This window comes from Xyrauchen texanus, chromosome 47 (genome assembly GCF_025860055.1).
Source record: "Xyrauchen texanus isolate HMW12.3.18 chromosome 47, RBS_HiC_50CHRs, whole genome shotgun sequence".
NCBI lineage: Eukaryota > Metazoa > Chordata > Actinopteri > Cypriniformes > Catostomidae > Xyrauchen > Xyrauchen texanus.
In genome coordinates, this window is record NC_068322.1 from 23,007,847 (window position 1) to 23,027,173 (window position 19,327).

General features: G+C 38.1%; 1 protein-coding gene across 1 annotated transcript in view; it reads left to right on the forward strand.

The window, feature by feature from the left end:
• Positions 1–19,327, forward strand: part of LOC127638671 (proton myo-inositol cotransporter) — a 126,438-nt gene that overhangs the window by 14,507 nt on the left and 92,604 nt on the right. The window contains exons 2-3 of the mRNA XM_052120291.1: positions 6,559–6,718; positions 11,736–11,944. Coding sequence (XP_051976251.1) covers positions 6,559–6,718; positions 11,736–11,944 — 369 coding nt within the window. The remainder of the gene's footprint in view (positions 1–6,558; positions 6,719–11,735; positions 11,945–19,327) is intronic.

The window sequence follows — 19,327 nt, forward strand, 5'->3', positions numbered from 1 at the left end:
GTAAGATGCCTTGTAACATGTCTTCTGCCTTCAGAATCTCAGATCATATGCCGTCTTCGCCTGGTGCTTTGCCGCATTTCAACTTCCGGATGAATTCCTTTTCTTCTTCGATGGTGATCATTCCCATGTTTATTTCTAGATCTATTTCCACCTCTGGAATGTCAACTGTTGTTGTTGGTTTTGGACATTACAAGATGCTCTGGAAATGTTGATTCCTTCTATCCTGTTTAGCCTATTCTTTGGTGATGACTGTTAAATTTTCTGATTTTAATAAACAAGTAAATTCAGTTGTTAGAGATAGTTTCTTCCATCTCCGTCTGTTAACCAAAGCCCGTTCTCTCATTGCATGATTTCAAAAGATTGATTCATGAGTTTATTTAATCTCGCTTAGATTACTGTAATTCTCTGTACTATGGAATTAACTCCACCACTCTGGTCCAGAATGCAGCAGCTAGACTGCATTCATGTTGGGTCTTCAAAAATTTGAACATATTACACCCATTTTAGTGTTGCTTAACTGGTTACTGGTTCGTTTCAGAGTTTATTTGAAAATACTCTTATTTGTTTATAAATCCCTGAACAATTTAGCCCCCACTTATCTCTCTGATCTACTGTGTTCCTATAACCCCTCTTAGATCAGGGACACAAAAACTTCTTACTCAACCCAGGTCTTGATTAAAGCAAAGGGGTGAACATACATTTGCTAACACTGAGGTCGTGGGTCTGTCAACTTTTAGTGTCCTGGTGATCTGGTAAATTGTTTTCATGTCTTTTTGTTCAGTGGCTGTCTCAGCTTCTTCTGCAAGTTTGTTGATGTTTTGTTGTTTGTCTCTTCTTGCCAAGGACTTGACTTCCTTGTCTTTTCTCTGTACTGTACTATGATTCTGGTGACTTGGTATTCCTTGGTATTTCTGAAGTCTATTCTGCTTTTTTCTTCTTCTTGGATCCTAGAATGGCTTCTCCAGTTTACTTCATTGCTTGATTGATGGTGCCAATGGGAAGCACTGTTTCTTCTTGGAGGACATTGAACCAGTTTTTTCAGAGTGATGACAAACTCTCTTTGGATTCGAGGGACCTTCAGCTTAGCTACTTCAAAGCATTGGCTTCTGCTCTCTCCTGTTTTTGCTCAGCTTGAGAGTCAACTTCGACTACTAGAAGACCTACCAATGTCTGCTTGTCTCATTACCCATACATCTTGCAGGGAGGGCCTCCACTTGCCATTGACAATGATATGATCAATATGGCTCTGGTTTCTGCCATTTGTGAATGTCAACTTGTTGATGTTTTAATGAGTGAAGAGGGCGCCACCGATGTCAAGGTTGTTCTCTTCACAAAGACTGATTAACCGTTTGCTGTTGTCCATGCATTCGCCCTGGCTATGTTTTCCCATTGTTATTTCTCTGCCTTTGTTGTTATTGCCATCTCTTGCATTGAAGTCTCCTATAAGGAGTTGATCATGTCTTGGGATATCTTTCAGGGTGTCTTGTAGTTGGTTGTAGAAACGCTATTTCAACTGTATCTTCAATTGTTGCATACACAATGATGATGTATAACATAGCATATTTGGAATTTATCTTTACATACAGTAGACTGTTGGTTATTTTCCTCTGTAAGAGTGAGTTTGCCTTGAAAATGATGGTTACTCCTAGATGTTTGTCATCTTGTCTCCCTGACCAGATTATAGTTTCTCCTGTGTTGATTTTTTGTTTTCCGGTGCCAGTCCATCTTTATTCTGTTATGCCGAGCATGCTCAGGTTGAAGCGGTTCATCTCGCTCACTGCTTGCGTCAACTTTCTATATTGAAACATAGTCAAAGACCGTGGCTCGCTGACCTTTTTTTTTTTTGTTGCTGTTTACAAAGTCTAGAGCTGTCACTAAGACCAGTGATATATCTAAGGACACTTATTTCAGTGATATCTTTCAGGGAGTATAAAAAGTTCTGCATACCATTCCATAAAAATTGCTTTCAGCACCTTTAAATATGCTTATATTTCATACTGAAAAGTATTGCTAAAAAAAACAAACACTCTAATTAATAATAACTATTTAAGCCAATATCATAAATATATCTCCCTGTAGCTCAAGACTTGTTGCCTATTGTAGCTAAGCAGGGCTGAGCCTGGGCAGTACCTGGATGGGAGACCTCTTGGCAAAACTAAGGTTGCTGCTGGAAGAGGTATTAGAGACTCCAGCAGGGGGTGCTCACCCTGCAGACTGTGTGTAGTTCATAATGCCCCAATATAGTGATGGGGATACTATACTATAAAAAGGCACTGTCTTTCAGATGAGATGTTAAACCAAGGTCCTGACTCTCTGTGGTCATTAAAAAATCCCAGGATACTTCTCGAAAAGAGTAGGGGTGTAAACCTGGTGTCTTGGCCAAATTCCCCCCATTGGCCCTTATCATGTCTTCCTAATATTCCCCATCCATTAATTGGCTCTATCACTCTCTCATCTCCACCAATAGCTGGTGTGTGGGGAGCGTACTGGTGCACTATGACTGTTGTCGCATCATCTAGATGGATGTTGCACACTGGTGGAGGTTGAGGATAGTCCCCTGTTCACTGTGTAAAGTGCTTTGAGTGTAGTGTCAGAAAAGCACTATATAAATTAACATTAATTCATGAAGTGTTTGTGAGTACTATGTATTTTCAATGGTTATTAGAGTAACACAACATTAGCTTAGCAACATGCTAATGCCAATCTCTAATTAAATCAATTGTGTGTTAAGTCTCCCATACGCTTCCAATGAGGAGTGCTGTTTTTTACGTCACACGAGCTTGCAGCCTATGCAGCGCATTACAAACCCATCACTTATGAGGTTCCGTTTCAGTTACTATGTGGCCTTAGAATGTAGCTACCTATGTAAACAGCAGACAACAACTCATTAGGCTTTGAAACAGTGCCTTTGAGACTGCTGGAGCAAGCTGTGATTTAATAGTATAAACTCGTGATTTGAATCTTAATGTTTCATCATTTCTGATAAAAAGGTTTGATATGGATTGAACCCTTGGTGAGATGTAAGAACAGGTGGTGTGCATTTTCACCACATTCCAAACAAGCTGCTTCAAGCATGCTGCAGTACATTCAGGCAGACATCATGATCCAAACAGGCATCATGCCCTGCAAGCTGGTTTGGCTGACTTGTTTTGATGGTTTTAAAGGGCACTTGTCAGCAGAATAACTTCTGAAATGTAATCCAATACGAATTACCAATTCAATAAAAAGTTTAAATTGTAATCAGAAATGTTATGTTTCTGATTACACTTTTTAGGTAATCTAATCTAATTACTTTTGGATTACTCCTTGGTTGTTTTGACAAATCTAATAATTAATTAAATGTATTAAGTACCAAATGTATTACCTAAGTTAACACTCCTTTCATTAAACATTAGTAATAAATAGGAAAAAGTCCTGCACGCTGCTGTTGCTTACAAAAAATATTAAAAAAATTTTAACTCACTGTTTTGGTCGTCCAACCTTTATCAGGCATTAATGTTTAATTATTAATGTTAAATTTAAGAGCATAATTAGTAAATTGTGCACTTCTGTTGATTAATTTGTAATGCAATCAAAAACTGTAATCTGATTATGCACATTGTAAAATGTAATGCAATCCCATTACAAGTATAACATTTTTGATAATCTGATTATATAATCCATATAACATGTAATGCATTACTATCCAACACTGCATTTGAGATGGTCAGCCTGGGAGACAAACTGTCTGACCAGCTAAACCAGCTAAATATCGGCTTGGCCAGGATGAGAGAACAATTTAAACAGCATAAACCAGCTAAGCCCCTTCAGGTATTTTTCAGCAGGGTGGCTATAGCTTTTTTGTTATTTTGAAGGCATGCCTAGGTTGTTTTGACATAACATTAGTCTTCTAGTGTGTTTAAAAAATAAGAAACAGTCTGATAGTCTGGTAAACTGTATCAAACACTTCTGTCTTTCAAAACGTAAATGAAATGCCAATAACAGCTGATGTCTCACAGTATTGATTAAACTCCTTGTGAAGCAAGCAGTGAGGCGTTCCCATGGCAACAGGTACGTTGTCTGCCGGGCAACCAGAGCAACAGCAAGCAGTGAACTGGGGCTATTAATAGACTTTATTGCAAGCGGTGATGACGTAGACCTTGTCAGATAAATGTGGGCCCTCACTTTTAGTTTGCTCTCTTGTGTAAAGATCATGTAAACATTGGTTCTATCATACTACATACTAATAAAAGAGAATGTTCGCCCAAAAAAGAAAATCATGTCATCAATGTATTCACCCTCCCCTTTGTTCTTAACTTGTATGACTATCAGTTTGTTCTGTGGAACACAAAAGGAGATTTACAGAATGTCATACGGGTTTGAAAAAAATAAAAATAAACCTTAAATGATGACAGAATCCCTTTAAATTTCATTCACATCCCAATATGTTTGAAGCACATTCACATTTTGTTTCATCCAAGCGATTCCAAGAATGACTTGCTGGTAGGTGATTTGCATAATGTTACACGTCTGTGATGTATTTGGTGGGAATGAGCCGGATGTGGCTTGGCTATGGTAATGCAGTCCTCTTGAGCCTGATTTGATGGACAGGGAACATCGGCAAACAAAGCATATGTGCAGTTGTGCAGTTTGGTTTCTCTTACAAAGCTCACCAAAATGAGGTCAGTGTGATAAGGCTTTCAGTGTTTATTATGGTACTATATGTGGTGAATGGCTATTCTAGATTCATATTGCAAAAGCCTTACATTGCCAAAACGTATGTGAAAATAACATTGAACACATACATTATATACAAAAAAAAGTGGTTTATTTTTGCATCTAGTATACTATTATCACTAGCACAATACATATGATTTATTTATAGTCTTAAGCATTTTGCCTTCCAACGTGGGGTGGTGTTTTGGGGGAGGTGTCTCATATTCAGTGATGCCTTCAATACAGGATATTCTTGATTTCAATGGCCTTTCGGCATGTAAATATGGGACAGTAGGCTTCACGTACAGAATGTCTTATTTTCGGCCAAATTACAAGACGGTGTGGCTAATTTGGGACAGTTGGCAACCCTAGTCCAAAACTTTTCTTTCCAACCACCGATTTATTTTTTGCCAATATTCTCACCATGAGAACATGGAATGCTTGAGCATTTTGAGAACTACAATACAATGCCTTCAATACGGGATGTTTCAACATCCAACAAGAGGGGGCAGGTGGGTCGCTGTTGAGAGAAAAGTCTTAAAGATGTGGAAATAGTTCTTCTGTATGTCTTTATTCCATCCAAACAATGGGGCATCCCAGCTAATGTGGGACAGTGAGCAACCCTAGTCCAAAACAACTCTTTCCAACCACCAGTTTTTTGCCATTTGTTTCACCTTGAGAACATGGAATGCTTGAGCATTTTGAGTGCTACAATACAATGCCTTCAATATGGGAGGTTTCACCATTCAACGGGAGGGTGCAGTTTGAATCCTATCGAGTGAAACATTGCTGCTTGAAGACGGGACAATAGGCATTCCTTATGGTCTTTATTTCGGCCAAAAAACAGGACATCCTGGCTAAAATGGGACAGTTGTCAACTCTAGTCCAAAACTACTCCTTCTAACCACTGACATCTTTTTTGTCAAACTTTTACCAACTTTTCAGAAAACAGGATGCCTAAGCATTCTGAGCTCTATGATATATGTCGTTTTGCTGTCAAACCGGTGCCACGATACCTTCATTACAGGACGTTTTGCCATCCAATGAGAATGAGACGTCACTGCTTAGAAACAGGACAATAGGCATTATGCACAGGATGTAATCATTTCATCCAAAAAATAAAACCAACAAAAAAAGGGATATTCCGGCTTAATACTGGCCAGTTGGAAACCCTACTGTTTTTCAAAAAAAGTGTACCAGTCCACCATGTTCTGTCTGATGGCTTTTTCTTTATTATCTTTGACGTTTACTGCTTCCTCTTCCTCTTCATTAAGTCAAAAAGGCAATACAAGATTTTATGATCTAATTAGCATTCCAGATGTGTAATTTGTCCACCATCAAACCAGAAATCATTAGGGAATGACCTTAATGAAAATTAGGGAATGGCTTCAGATCATACATTAGCAGCCTCATCTCAAGAATATTTTGTGACTCTGGTGACATTTTTGCAAAATTATATTACATAGTTACTTCCATGTACCGGGGCAGTTCCAAGGTGAAATGTCCACTGTGTGGCGCTAAAAACAACAAAACCTACCTCTCTATTTTAAACCTTCAACCTAAGCCTAACCAATAGTGTCATAAAAGCAAATGTGAGATCAAATTGTTGAAGAAACTACGTCATTTTGTGGTGCATCTATGACACTTTTGACTCATGTGTCAACTCAAGTGCTCTTCAGGGCTCGTTCCCCCTTCCCTTGCATTGCAATCGCAGCACTCTTTTACTTGAACTACCACACAATTTGGTAACACTTGAACAAACATCTGACACTGAGCCATGTAAAAATCATTTAGCACAAATGTAGGTAAAGTAACGTGATTATATGTGATCATAAAACATTTTTCTGTCTCTCCTCCATTTAGGTATTGCCTCCATGACCGTTCCTGTGTACATCGCTGAAACCTCGCCACCCCACCTGAGAGGACGACTGGTCACTATTAACACGCTGTTCATCACAGCTGGCCAGTTCACAGCCAGCCTTATTGATGGTGCATTCAGCTATATGAAACATGAAGGCTGGAGGTATGAGCTTAAGAGGAAATCTGTGCAGTTTTGGTTTCATTGTACCCATGGCTCAAGAGGCAAAGTATTGCAATATCAACAGCAATGTTGCTGAAGCATCTTTAAAATCTATTAATGCAACATTCTAGCATTGAAAACATTAGTCAGGGGTATCCAAACGTTTTCGGTCAGGGATCAAATGCATAAAGAAATAAGGTGCCATGGACTGCATCGCTGTACTAATTAAAAAAATGTCTAGAAGCTACTAGATTACCACTATGCATTATATTTATATTGTACGATTAATATTATGCAAGTTTTAATCACAATTTGTACTCTATGGTATGCTTGTGTAGGCCCTATATATAAACAAAGGATAGGGTATTTCACTCACAAAGAACTCTTATAATGGATCAGTGATGCGTCTTATACAAAATATTATACTTATTTATTCACATTTTTATCTTTTTGATGTCCATTCAGTGGCACTGCAATTACTCTTTGTAGCTATACAATTTTAACTCCTGTTCTGTTGTTACTTTTGTTACAAATAAGATTTTTACCATTACAGTATACGTCCCAGTGCTACAGAGGACATTCTGAAAGAGTATGCTCGGTTCAACCTCTTCTGTGTATGCTCAAGATACTCTGTGTAACCGCTTGCACAACAGCAGCTCTACTCAGTTGTATGATGTGAGGTATCGGGACATTTTAACAAGAACAAGTACATGAGTAAAGTATCTGACCTGATGTCAATCCTTTAATAAATGCATAATTCTTTCTATGGGGCGCTTCAACCTTTGAAATAAGGAGTATTCAAAAATCCTGTTGATCTCTGCTAGTCGATGAAACTCTTGATGACACAGAATGCTTAGCTGATATGGTGTGCTGTGAATAGCTGCACATGATAGCGACATCCATTGCCCAGAGTTTCTTCTACTTTCTCCATAGCGGGCCTAATCCTGTTCTATTTCTAAAGTTTCTCGCGGGCCACTTTGGAGCAGTCGGAGGGCCACAGATGGCCTGCGGGCCAGACCTTGGACACCCCTGGCATGAGTGAACAGCCTGTCTCGGCAAACAAAGTCAAGTTTACAAGATAGCAGCTTATTATAACAAACTGAGAAAAAAAGAATCACTGAAAAAGTTTGTGGCATCAAAGTTTTGTTTGAGTCACCAAGGCCTGATCCACACTAATCCATTTAAAGGCCATTTATACACTCACAGTGAATTTCTCGTTTGTTCTTCGCTGAGACTTAATGGTGGAATGTTTGCAAAAACTTGCTTGCGAAAAGACACGGCCTATGCTGCTGGGGCTAACGTTAAGAAGAACATTTTAATATGAGTTGCACGCTGTCCTGTCAACAAGCTATATCTAAAATATTAACCAATCCCATACAAAAATCTCAAGTTCATGGTAAACTTGCCACAAATTGTCCATTGTAGTCAAAGTTTTGCTGCATGTTTACCACTACCTGTGATTTCTGCCAAACATCTGCAGCGAATCACAAGCTCATTTGCATGTGAAAATAATGAGTGTCAAAGTTTGAGGCTAGTTTGCCAGAACTCTAGATTTTTTGCAAGGGATATAAATGTGTTTTCAATGACAACATGCCTCCTACTATGAATAGAATTCACATGAGACCAGTTAAAGAAGCTGTTTTAACCTCTCACTGATGCTTTATAGTAATCTATATCCAGTAGATAATGTGTAATTTGTCATGTTTACACTCTGCATTCATCGTGCTAATGCTAACACTCTGCACATGGTTATAATACGTAACCTACAAGTTACCATTTTTAATATGTCTGTAGACTTGATCTATAGAAAAATCACATGGCATGGTCTTAGAAAATGCCTCAAGGCATTGTACAGATGTATTTAATTTTGCAACAGCTCGGCAACTCTGAACTTCATGTTCATGTTGACTAATCTCGACTGAGTGTAGAAATGTACCAGAAAAAGATGTTGATGTCAATGTAGGTGAAGCACCAGGTTACAGCCAGAGATAGCGTGGACCAATGGCAGTAAGAAGGTGTTTAAAGTCACAATGTTTTCCTGAATCACCAAAATGAACTAAAACTCACACTTTTTGGTCCAAATTTTGTTCAAAGTAATGTCTATATTTCTTAGATTGTAGAAGCACATTGGCTCCTTAAATTTGAAACCTCTACTTTCAGTTCCCTAACATCATCATTGTCCAAAGTACCTGGAAATTGAGAGCGTTTTGGAAATGTTTCACATTCAGTGGAGAAAAATACCATTCTAGTGAGGATACACACCTGTATCAGTGTGGCCAGGGCTTTAGTAACAAATAAACGTTGTATATTTTCACAGTTATGACTGTGACATACACCTAATTGGGGCCCATTAGTTTGTACGGGTAGAGATGTTGCTCAAATTTTTTTTAATGAAAAACCTTTTTGCGGTTACTGCTGTGCCCTTATTTGAATGTACTGCCACATTATTCCTTGCTGGTCTATTATTGTGGTATTGTAAATGTAAGATTTGTAAAAACAAAGTGAACTTTGATTGGTCACTTGTATAAATGGGCTGTACTTGGCCAGATTAAGCTACAAAATAGTCTGTCTCTAAAAGACTTTATGTGCACTGATCTAGTGTCATCTGGTGTCTGTCTGCTTTCTGTCTTACTTGTTTGCATTTTGAATGGCTGTCTTTAGCCTAGCTGTCTTTGGCAGAAGATAAAGAGACTAAAATCATTAGCATATTTTGGATGGATGAATCTTACAGGAATACATCCAATGTCTGGGTTTGTCTACCTCATTGTGATGTGAATGTCAACCGTTTTGAAAAGAATGTATGTAGCCTTACACAATACACCTTCAGAACAATACACAATAAACCAGAGCAGCTGTAAAATATCCCCCTCACCATGTGCAGCCATTGTTCTAGCTGGAGATAAGATCTGCTAAAGAAGTGAAAATGAATTTATTTATGCAGAAATGTCCTACAATGATCCGTCTATGCCATTATCTTGTCGACTGAATGGATTGGTGGACATTTTACTGATCCTTTAATTGTCTTTAAAGTAACATTACATTCTGTTGTGGTTATTTCTAGAAATGAGTCAGCAAATTAGCATAATCAGAAATAATTTTTTAGTTCATGATACTAGCACCCTCAACAATCAGTTTTTGTCTCAAAAATAAACTAGTACACAAGAGAACATTTATTTGTTTACAGATGATTAAATGCATAGGCACCATACAATCATTTCAACAACATCACATCTCTTACAGAAACACTGGATCTCTATCGCGATTCAATTATGATTATCATGATGCATCACAATTAGGGATGCACCGAAATGAAAATATTTGGACGATATGATTTTAACAAATACCTATTTGCCGATACTGATGCAGATATTTTGCCACTTACCTTATTTTTTGATCAGATCACTGTTTTAAAAATGTACAAAGAGGTGCAAAACTTTTTTTTTGCAATTCTGTTTTAGCAGTTCAAAACAACAGAACTCACATGTTTGTACTGTATATAATAGAGGTCACAAATTCATATTATGCCAACATATTATGAAGGGCAATTCTACAGAAATATCAACCACATCAATTAAAAATAAAAAGTTACAAAAGGAGCAAAAGGAGCAAAACGCCCTTTTAAATTCTATAGTGGTGTAATGGGTAATGGAAAATGCCATCCAGACCGCTAGAGGCGCCACATGCTTACAGAATGCTGACTGAAACGCTAACAGAAGAGCTGATCGCAGTCTGTTTTCAAAGCTATTTAACTTTTGGCCCTCTAGAGGTTGAAGAATAGAACTGCAAGTTACTTGCATGGGAACACTGTTTTGGTAATTACGTCAGTCGGACTATGACCCTGCTCTTCTGCATGGATGAATCTGATGGTTTGAACCGGTGTAACCATGGTTACAGGTGATCAACTTATCAGAGCGAATGTCACTTACAAATCACGCCCCCTCCTCTAAAATGTTTTTAAATAAATAATGAAATAAAGAAAAAGATGGATATCTGTATATCCATAAAATTTAACTGTCTGATTAGCAGGTAAGTAGCACATCTTCTGCTGTTGTTCTGACTCATTGAAAAAACTTGTTTTAAAATAAATAATGTTACAAAAGTTAGGCAATGCTGACATTATCTGATATGACTAGCAATCATTGTCTAAAGTCAAATGGTGGAAACTATTCTAACTTAGCTATCAGGCAAATTGACCAAGGTTGTAACTAGTTTAGAGATTGCCATTGATACCAGCATAAAGTTGACCTTTTTCCATTGTCCTTCCTCAAAAATGAAATTAAGCACTGCAGCATTACAATCCATAATGAAATGCCCCTAAGAGTGGCTAACGCTATCTAATAAACTACCGTGCTAAGAGAGCTTATTGGCTAACTATCAGTCCAATAATATATCTTATTTAAAAATTGTTTTTTCATATTGGCATTTTCATGTTTAAACCGATTTGCCGATGATTTGGTCATTAATTCGATTGGTTACTATGGTTTTACTACAAATGCCATAGTTTGATGAGTTTCAGACTCGAGAACAGAGGAGCGAGGAAACGATAATGCACAATTTTGAAAATGAGAAGTATCCTTACTTTTCGCTCTGTTCCTAATACAATGCTATCTTATGACATCAAAACAATTTCACTATAGCACATACAGCACACAGTAGCTCACCTGATATAGCACTGCATTTACGATGCAAAGGAACAGGGAAAGAGTTCTGAGGAGAACACGAGTTGACATGTGAGCCCGAAAGTGTCATAGACGCACCACAAAATTATTCAACAATTGTGTTTTTCACATCACATTTTATTATTATATTTTTATTTTATTGCACTATATCGGTTACATTTAGGTTTAAAGGTAGGGATGTGGGTTTTGTTGATTTAAAACCGTATAGAACATTAACCTTTTGTTTGGGAGAACATTTAACTAACTTTTACTCACTTGGAACTGCCCCACATGTAACATAATTTTCTTGAGACCAGGCTGAACTCTTCACACCCTAATATGCTTCTTTTTCATCTGTGTAGATATATGTTGGGTCTGTCAGTGGTCCCAGCTTTGCTGCAGTTCCTCGGGTTCCTCTTCCTCCCAGAAAGCCCCCGCTGGCTCATTCAGAAGGGCCTTACACAGAAGGCTCGACGTGTGCTCAGTCAAATTCGTGGCAACCAGAACATTGACGAGGAGTATGATACTATCAAAAGCAGCATTGAGGAGGAGGAAAAGGACAGCGGAGGAGGTGAGAAGATAGTCTTTCACACACTCGCACATGAAAGAAACTCATACTAACACAAAAATTCTCAGTTCAATGATTTTATTAGATTTTTGGAAGTGCACAAGAAAACACCATGCAATTATTGTCAGTTCCCACTGACAGAGATTTGCAGCAACCATTTCCATTGAGGATTTTATTATGAATGAATTTGCTATGAAATAGTTCTTTCTCAGACTTAGACTCTGATACACATGTATAGAACTTTGTCACTAGTGTAACGGTAGCCAGCTGGTACGTGCTGGGCAGTGTGTGCAAACTTCACTCCTCTGGCCTCAAGAGGCGAACTAGCGACTGACGCTTGAGGCTGTAGACTTTTGCCTCCTTGTTAGCGCACGCAACTCCCATGCAGGAGACGCTGGTTTGAGTCCCGTTTGGAGCAGGTCCAACAGGACCGGTTACAGTGGTGCTGTGACCTGGATGGAAGTTAGGTTTAGGGGAGTGAGGTTTACACATCATGTACCAACTGGCTACCCTTAAACTCACACCTCTAAATTTCACTCCCATAGAGTTTTTTTGAAATTTTTTTTTGACTTTCTCGGATCTTCTTGAAATTCACACCATAGATAGAGGAGACTGAAGAGAGCACGTGAGTACAGTTTTGAAGTCTCTAAGTTGTCTCAGTCTGGAGATGTGGAAATCCCATGTCCAATCTATACCATTTATAAATATAGTCTGTTCGTGGACGGTCTATTTTTAGGTTTTAAAAGGTGTTTTCTGTTTAGGGGGAGTCATATAGTCACATAAATATCAAATTGATCATGGACCTTGTTCCATACTGCACATGGGATCATCCAAGATATAATCTATTTTATTAATGGAGTAGCCATTATAATTTTTAATCTGGTATCCTATTAGGAAGCTCTCAGTCTAGGAACAAAGGAGGGTAGGTCCCCCTCCTTCTAGAAGTACACTCAAGAGAGTGAGATATGAAGCTGTGAAATTCCCAAGACTGGGTATACTAACATTTGACCCCTTTTAAACATATGGAACTAACATTGTTCTTGTCTTTCTCCTATGTCTATATCTACCTTAGATATTGTCAGAATATCACATGTGATGTTATCCTTGCCTTAACCATATGATTTATTCGTATTACTCTTTTACTCGCTTATCATGAATGTTATTACATTGGAATTGTATTATTAGTACCCTCATGTTTGGCAACTATGAGGTCAATAGTTAATTTCCAGAATGTTGATGTTGGGTAAAATTCTGTAACTTGCATTGTATTGTTGCTATCAAAGTTTAGGATTAAAAAACATTTAGTCAGAGCAAGAAACTAAGGAAAAGTATGTAACAAGGGAATGATATGCTAATTAACTTGAGGTAGGAAAAGCTGTTTATGCCCCATGGTCAAGTTCATTTCAGACTGGTCAGAAGTCTTCTAGTTTGTGCCCAGTCAGAAAGGTTAAAACCTCATGACACTGAACGAACCATTGAGCTGAGATGAGTCGATGCTGAAAACATAGTACATGCATTTCCGCAAAGTCTTTCTTGATAGTAGTTTACTTCGCCGCAACAGCCTTCGGCCCTTGAATGCCGCATCAACCTGTCTGTGAATGAAACCCAGCTCATTCGTCTCTTTACTCATCATTCCTCATTTACTTCTCTGAACCCTTATGTCATCTTTGGCTCAACTCCCAGCGCCTACACAACGAAAGAAACAACTCATCAACTGACCAAGTAACCATGTACAGTATTTCCATCTCTCGCTAATCTGGTGTATTAGATAAAACTTGATAATGCTATTGCAGGCTAATACGAAGGTGAAACAGATAGACTGATGGTTCATTATGTCATGGTTTGTAAAAATTTCATACATTGCCATAACTTAATATTCTGCATTTCCAGTTGTCCAAATCTTGTTTTCTTTACCATTCAAATTGTGTGTTTGTGTGTGTGTGTGTGTGTGTGTGTGTGTGTGTGTGTGTGTGTGTGTGTGTGTGTGTGTGTGTGTGCACTAGATTAATATATGTATTAGGTTTAGAATCGTTTGTATTCAAAGAGAATTGTCTTGTTCTTCATGCTCATGTAGTTAATGTCTTAAACTGTCTGATCCTGTTACTTGTTATAAACAGTGTTTACACTAAATTTAGGATATTATTTAATTGGCCACAAGGTAATATTCCTCTCAGAATTATAAAGATGAAAGTTCAACATATCATTATATATAGTCTGTTAAATTCCCTAGAGATTAGATCATTATTCCCCTTTTAACCAATAATGAGCTAAAATTCCTATAATATTATCAATAAAACATCATGTATAGCACTCAGGACATTATGCAGGGACAAAAATGATTCAAAGAATGGAAACGAAAACAGAAAAAACTAGAGTTTCTGCAGAACTTATTTTTAGTTGTTCCAGAGTGAAAATGTTATTTTTAAATGCTGGGAATCGGTCAGTAACAGGTAATTTCATTCCGATAATTTTTCATGAAATCAGAGAAGATGAAAGAAGTTTTCTTTTGAAAGAAAACATTCTGTTCGTCAAAAATATAAAGGTCGTTGAAGTTTCCAGAGTTGACAGCTCTGTTATATAGCTTATGGTACGAGCACTGCACTTTTGTTGTAGTCTAATAAAAAGAAAAGTAAAATACATAAATAAACTAATGGTTTGAATTGTAAAGCCGTGTCCCTCAAAGTTTGGGAAGTACTTAGAAAAGAAAATCAAGAAAAATATTCTAGAAAAATAACTGTCACTTTAAGTTCACAAGCCAATAATGCACTTAACAAGATCATACAGGCTTTAACTTTGCACACTGTCTAAGGGGGCCCTCAAAAGCTATAAATATTACATTTGTGTCATTTGGACCTTTTTGAGAGGTGTCTATGAAACACTGATGGAAATGAATGGAATAGATTGCTTATGGGATACACCCTGGCATCGCAACCCGAGGTCATTGTGAACCCAAATTTCACATGCTGACACGACAGATACCCCTTGAAGACATACTAACAATACTAGGCCTAGGTTGCAAAAAACTATTTTTTATTATGTTTCATAGATCTCTCTCCTTACGGTGGCCCAGTAGTGCACAACACAACGAAATTCAAAAAGCAAACATAAGTTCACAACACAACGGAAACAAGCCACAACGCAACGCAAAAAAGCCGCAACACAATGGAAACAAGCCACAACACAACGCAAAAAAGCCGCAACACAACGGAAACAAGCCACAACACAACGAAATAGCCACAACACAACAACACAACGGAATAGCCACAACACAACGGAATAGCCACAACACAACGGAAATGCTGGTCTCCGGAAACGGTAAATTGCTCTCAATCTCCCATGCGTTATCGCTGGCGGTCTGGATTAGTGATGGGCAATCCGGCTCTTTTTCGTGAGTCGGCTCGTTTGACTCAGCTCACTGAAAAGAGCCGGCTGTTTTGGCTCACAAACGGCTCTTTAAAAAAAAAATGTTTTCTCTATGATAGGTGTGAAAACAATTCTAATTCAATTATTAAATGAAATCATACTCGCAATGTCTCACAATTTCTTTAAAAATGCATTGATTTGTTATGAAAAAATAATACTATTAAGCATTTGCATTAGAACTTTTTAATGTATAGAAACAACATTCAAAAAAAATACAATCAGAACCCATATTAAAGAAAAAGCTGTTTCTCGAAGCTCCGCTAGCTTCACAGTTGGGTGCACAGTTCGCATATGCCGGTGTAGGTTGTGCGTAGAACCGGCTTTATGCGATATTTTTTTTTGGCAAATTCTACACTGTGCTTTAACATTGTCCACATCATTAAAGTGGTTCCAAATGCTGCTATGCGTCCGACTCATTTTCCTGCTTTTGCTTTGTTTTCACATGTGTTTTTCCTCTCCTCTCCTCCGAGTTTGATCCTGTGTGTGTGTGTGTGTGTGTGTGTGTGTGTGTGTGTGTGTGTGAGTGTGTGATGGCTCGGCCCCTACCTCATGCCGTGTAATTGGTTGACACCTTGTGTATGATTGACAGGAACAGAATGTGAGGCTGATCAGACAGTCAGAATGAATGTGTGCGCCTTTAGGCCTATATAATAATTTTAAAATAAAATCTCCTGAGGAAATATCGGCTTTTTAGTGCCGACGCTGCCCCCTAGTGGTCAGGATCATTTCCGTTGTGTTGTGGCTGTTCCGTTGTGTTGTGGCTATTTCGTTATGTTGTGGCTATTTCGTTGTGTTGTGACTTATTTCCGTTGTGTTGCGGCTTTTTTGCGTTGTGTTGTGGCTTGTTTCCGTTGTGTTGTGAACTTATGTTTGCTTTTTGAATTTCGTTGTGTTGTGCACTACTGGGCCACCGTACTCTCTGCCATAGAAGCCTATGAGACAGACTGCCTGAGAGACCAGAATGCAACAGTACATTCATTAGATCATTTATAATTATTAGGATGAATTTTGGGATTAAACCACATGCACGGTGCTCAGGACTTCCCATTGAACACATTCATCTAAACCACAAGTCGTGAAAATTAAAATTTTGCATGAAAAATTACTTTCCATGGACCACCTATTTGGAGGCCTTGAAATAGATCGCACATGGGCACTTCCTGTGTGACTTCGTGAAAATAACCTCATATTTGGTGCTAAGCTTCCAATGCTTCATCGTTGGGCACTTAGAAAGAACATATTAAAACTCTAAGTGTCCAAAAATCAAGAAAAGTCACTTTACATTCACAGGTCAGCCAATTAAGCACTTAACATGTTCATACAGGCTTTAAACTTTACAAACTGTCTCAGAGGACCCTGAGAACACATATATTTCAAATTGGAGTCATTTGGAGCTTTCTGAGGGGTGTCCACCTATAGAAATGAATAGAATAAATTGCTTGTAGGATTAATGCTGGCAGCGTGCCCAGAGGTTCCAGAGACCACAAATTTCACAGGGTGAAAATCTATGGCCTCTTGAAGACATACCGTGTGGGCTAACAAATTTAGTGAAGATTTGGTCAAATGTCAGAGAACACCTTTACATAGCTCTGGGCGGGCACAGTGGGCACTCGCCGTGTGCCCCACAAGGAAATGGATCGAAAAACACCTTGAGAAACACCTTGAGAAAACTACTTAAAATCCAGTCTGACTATTCAGACCTAAGTGCATTCAAAACAATCACATTTTAGGCCATATGCACTATATGTTTTTGTTTGAAAACAGTGGAAACAATTTATTTCAAGTTTTTGGCTCTCATCCCAGAATGGTTTCAAAAGAGCGCTCCACTTCCACAAACTTCCAAAAATGAAAATGGATTAATAAGGACACAGTCTTAATCTGAATTTAATTAGATTTTAAACCACATATGGATGTTGTTTGGATTGAGTTTGGAATAGTTTTTATTTCATGTCCTTTTTGCTGTTTAGACTACAAACAACTAAACCGATATGAGTTGAATGCAGCAAACATTGGATTTTTGCTGCATGTCTGAACAAAGCCCTATATGTGACTGACAGCTTGTTATGAGATACTCATCTGAAGCAAGATTGGATTCATCCTTGATAAAGGTGTCTGGCCCCAGCCATGTCATTGAGATTTAGAGCCATAAGCCAAAGACCTCTGGGGCATCATGGACATTACACCTTTGACCAAATGTGCACATGCTTTCTGGTCACGCAGCTGGATTTGTGAAAGTGCTATGCTCTCACCTCTCAAACGTGTAGGGTCAGTGACCATGAGTTTCAAATTGGCAATTGGTAATTACTGAGAGAAAATTACGCCAACAGACATTATCAGGTGTTGGTGTGGCAGACATTGGGTCCAAGTCATTGTTCTTAACAGGAGTCCATGCTGAATGTGATTTGCAGTGACGAAGCAACCAAAAGGAATACATTTTTAGTGAGAAATGGCGATTTTAGAGAGAGGTAAATGTTCTTGAGTGACAACATTAGAAACCATTGAGAAGATAATTATAATTGCTTTGCAATCAAAATATGGTGTCTGTTTGTAAGTTGCTTTGTTTGTTTTGATTTTTTTACTGCCCCTGCACTGATAGAAAATGAAGCGTGAGATGGGGAGAGGTTTGAAGGAAATGTGACGAGAAATCATCTGTGAAAATGAGGTGACACTGTTAAACATGCCATCTGCAACTGTACAGATTGCGACAGCTAAATTTAAGCATCACATGCAGAGACAGAAAGAAAGAGAATGGAAACAGGAAGGGGAAAGAGAAACTGAAAACCTGTTTAGCAGTTTCTTCAATAAAACAGCTTTGATTTAGGATATACAATACAGACAGTGCCAATGTCCAATATGTCCCAGTCTGTCAATTCTTTTTACGATAATAGCAATAATGTCTTAATTGTAGGTTATAAAGACAATGATTTCCTTTTTTTATTAAATCCATAAAGATTTTCCTTCAATAGCATAAATAAGAAAGTATTCCAGTTTCATTTGAGGACCAGGATGTTGACAACTGTGCCATACAGATTGCAAAATAAGTGGGAAGAGATTTTTGATGTACCGATTCCATGGTATAGGGTGTATGAAATTATATATAGAAAACAATGCAAGATTCGAGACTTCATGCTTTTCAGCTAAAATTATTAAATAAAAAAAGGGGGAAAAATGTTAAATAAAACTAAATGAAAAGTTTTATTTATTTTAATTTTTTATATATTGTTGCTTGTTTTTTCTATTTTTTTTTTCTTTAGTTCATTTTCTTGGTTGTTGGTGCATTAGGGGTTCTTGGGGGTGGGGGATGGAATTAACTGCATAATTTTTTATTTTATTTTTATTCATTTTTTCTCCTGTGGGGGACTGTGGGATGGGTCTTGAATGGTTGAGGGACAGCTATTGGGTAACTGTGGGGGGATCTTGGGGGTTCAGGCTCACGTTTTCTTTGGCCTGGTGGTAGATCAGTCAACATGCCCTTGAGGAGGGCATTGACCCTGGATGCTTCTGTGTGTTGCTATGAATTGGAATCTGTTAGATGACTGGTGTGATGTGGTTGTTGAGCGGCTTCACTGCAAGAGTATTATATGTTTCGAATATTTTATAAAAATATATATCCTTCAAGGCATTGGTTGCTAAGGTGTTCTGGGAGGTTACTAGAGCATTGCTATGCGATTGCTGTAGTATTCACTTTTTTAGCACTTTGCCATGCGGTTGCTAAGCTGTTGTGGGTGGTTGCCAAGGCATTGCTATGTGGTTGCTAGGATATTGCTTGATTGGTGCTGTAGAATACAAACTTTTTCTAGCACATTGTTGTGTGGTTGCTGGGTGTTGTGGGTGGGTGCCAGGGTACTGTTATGTTATTTCAAAGGCATCTTGTTTTTATCTTATGAGGTTGCTAGGGTATTCTAGGTGGTTGCCAGGAAATTGCTAGGTGGTTGCTAAGGTGTTCTGAGTGTATTTTAATCA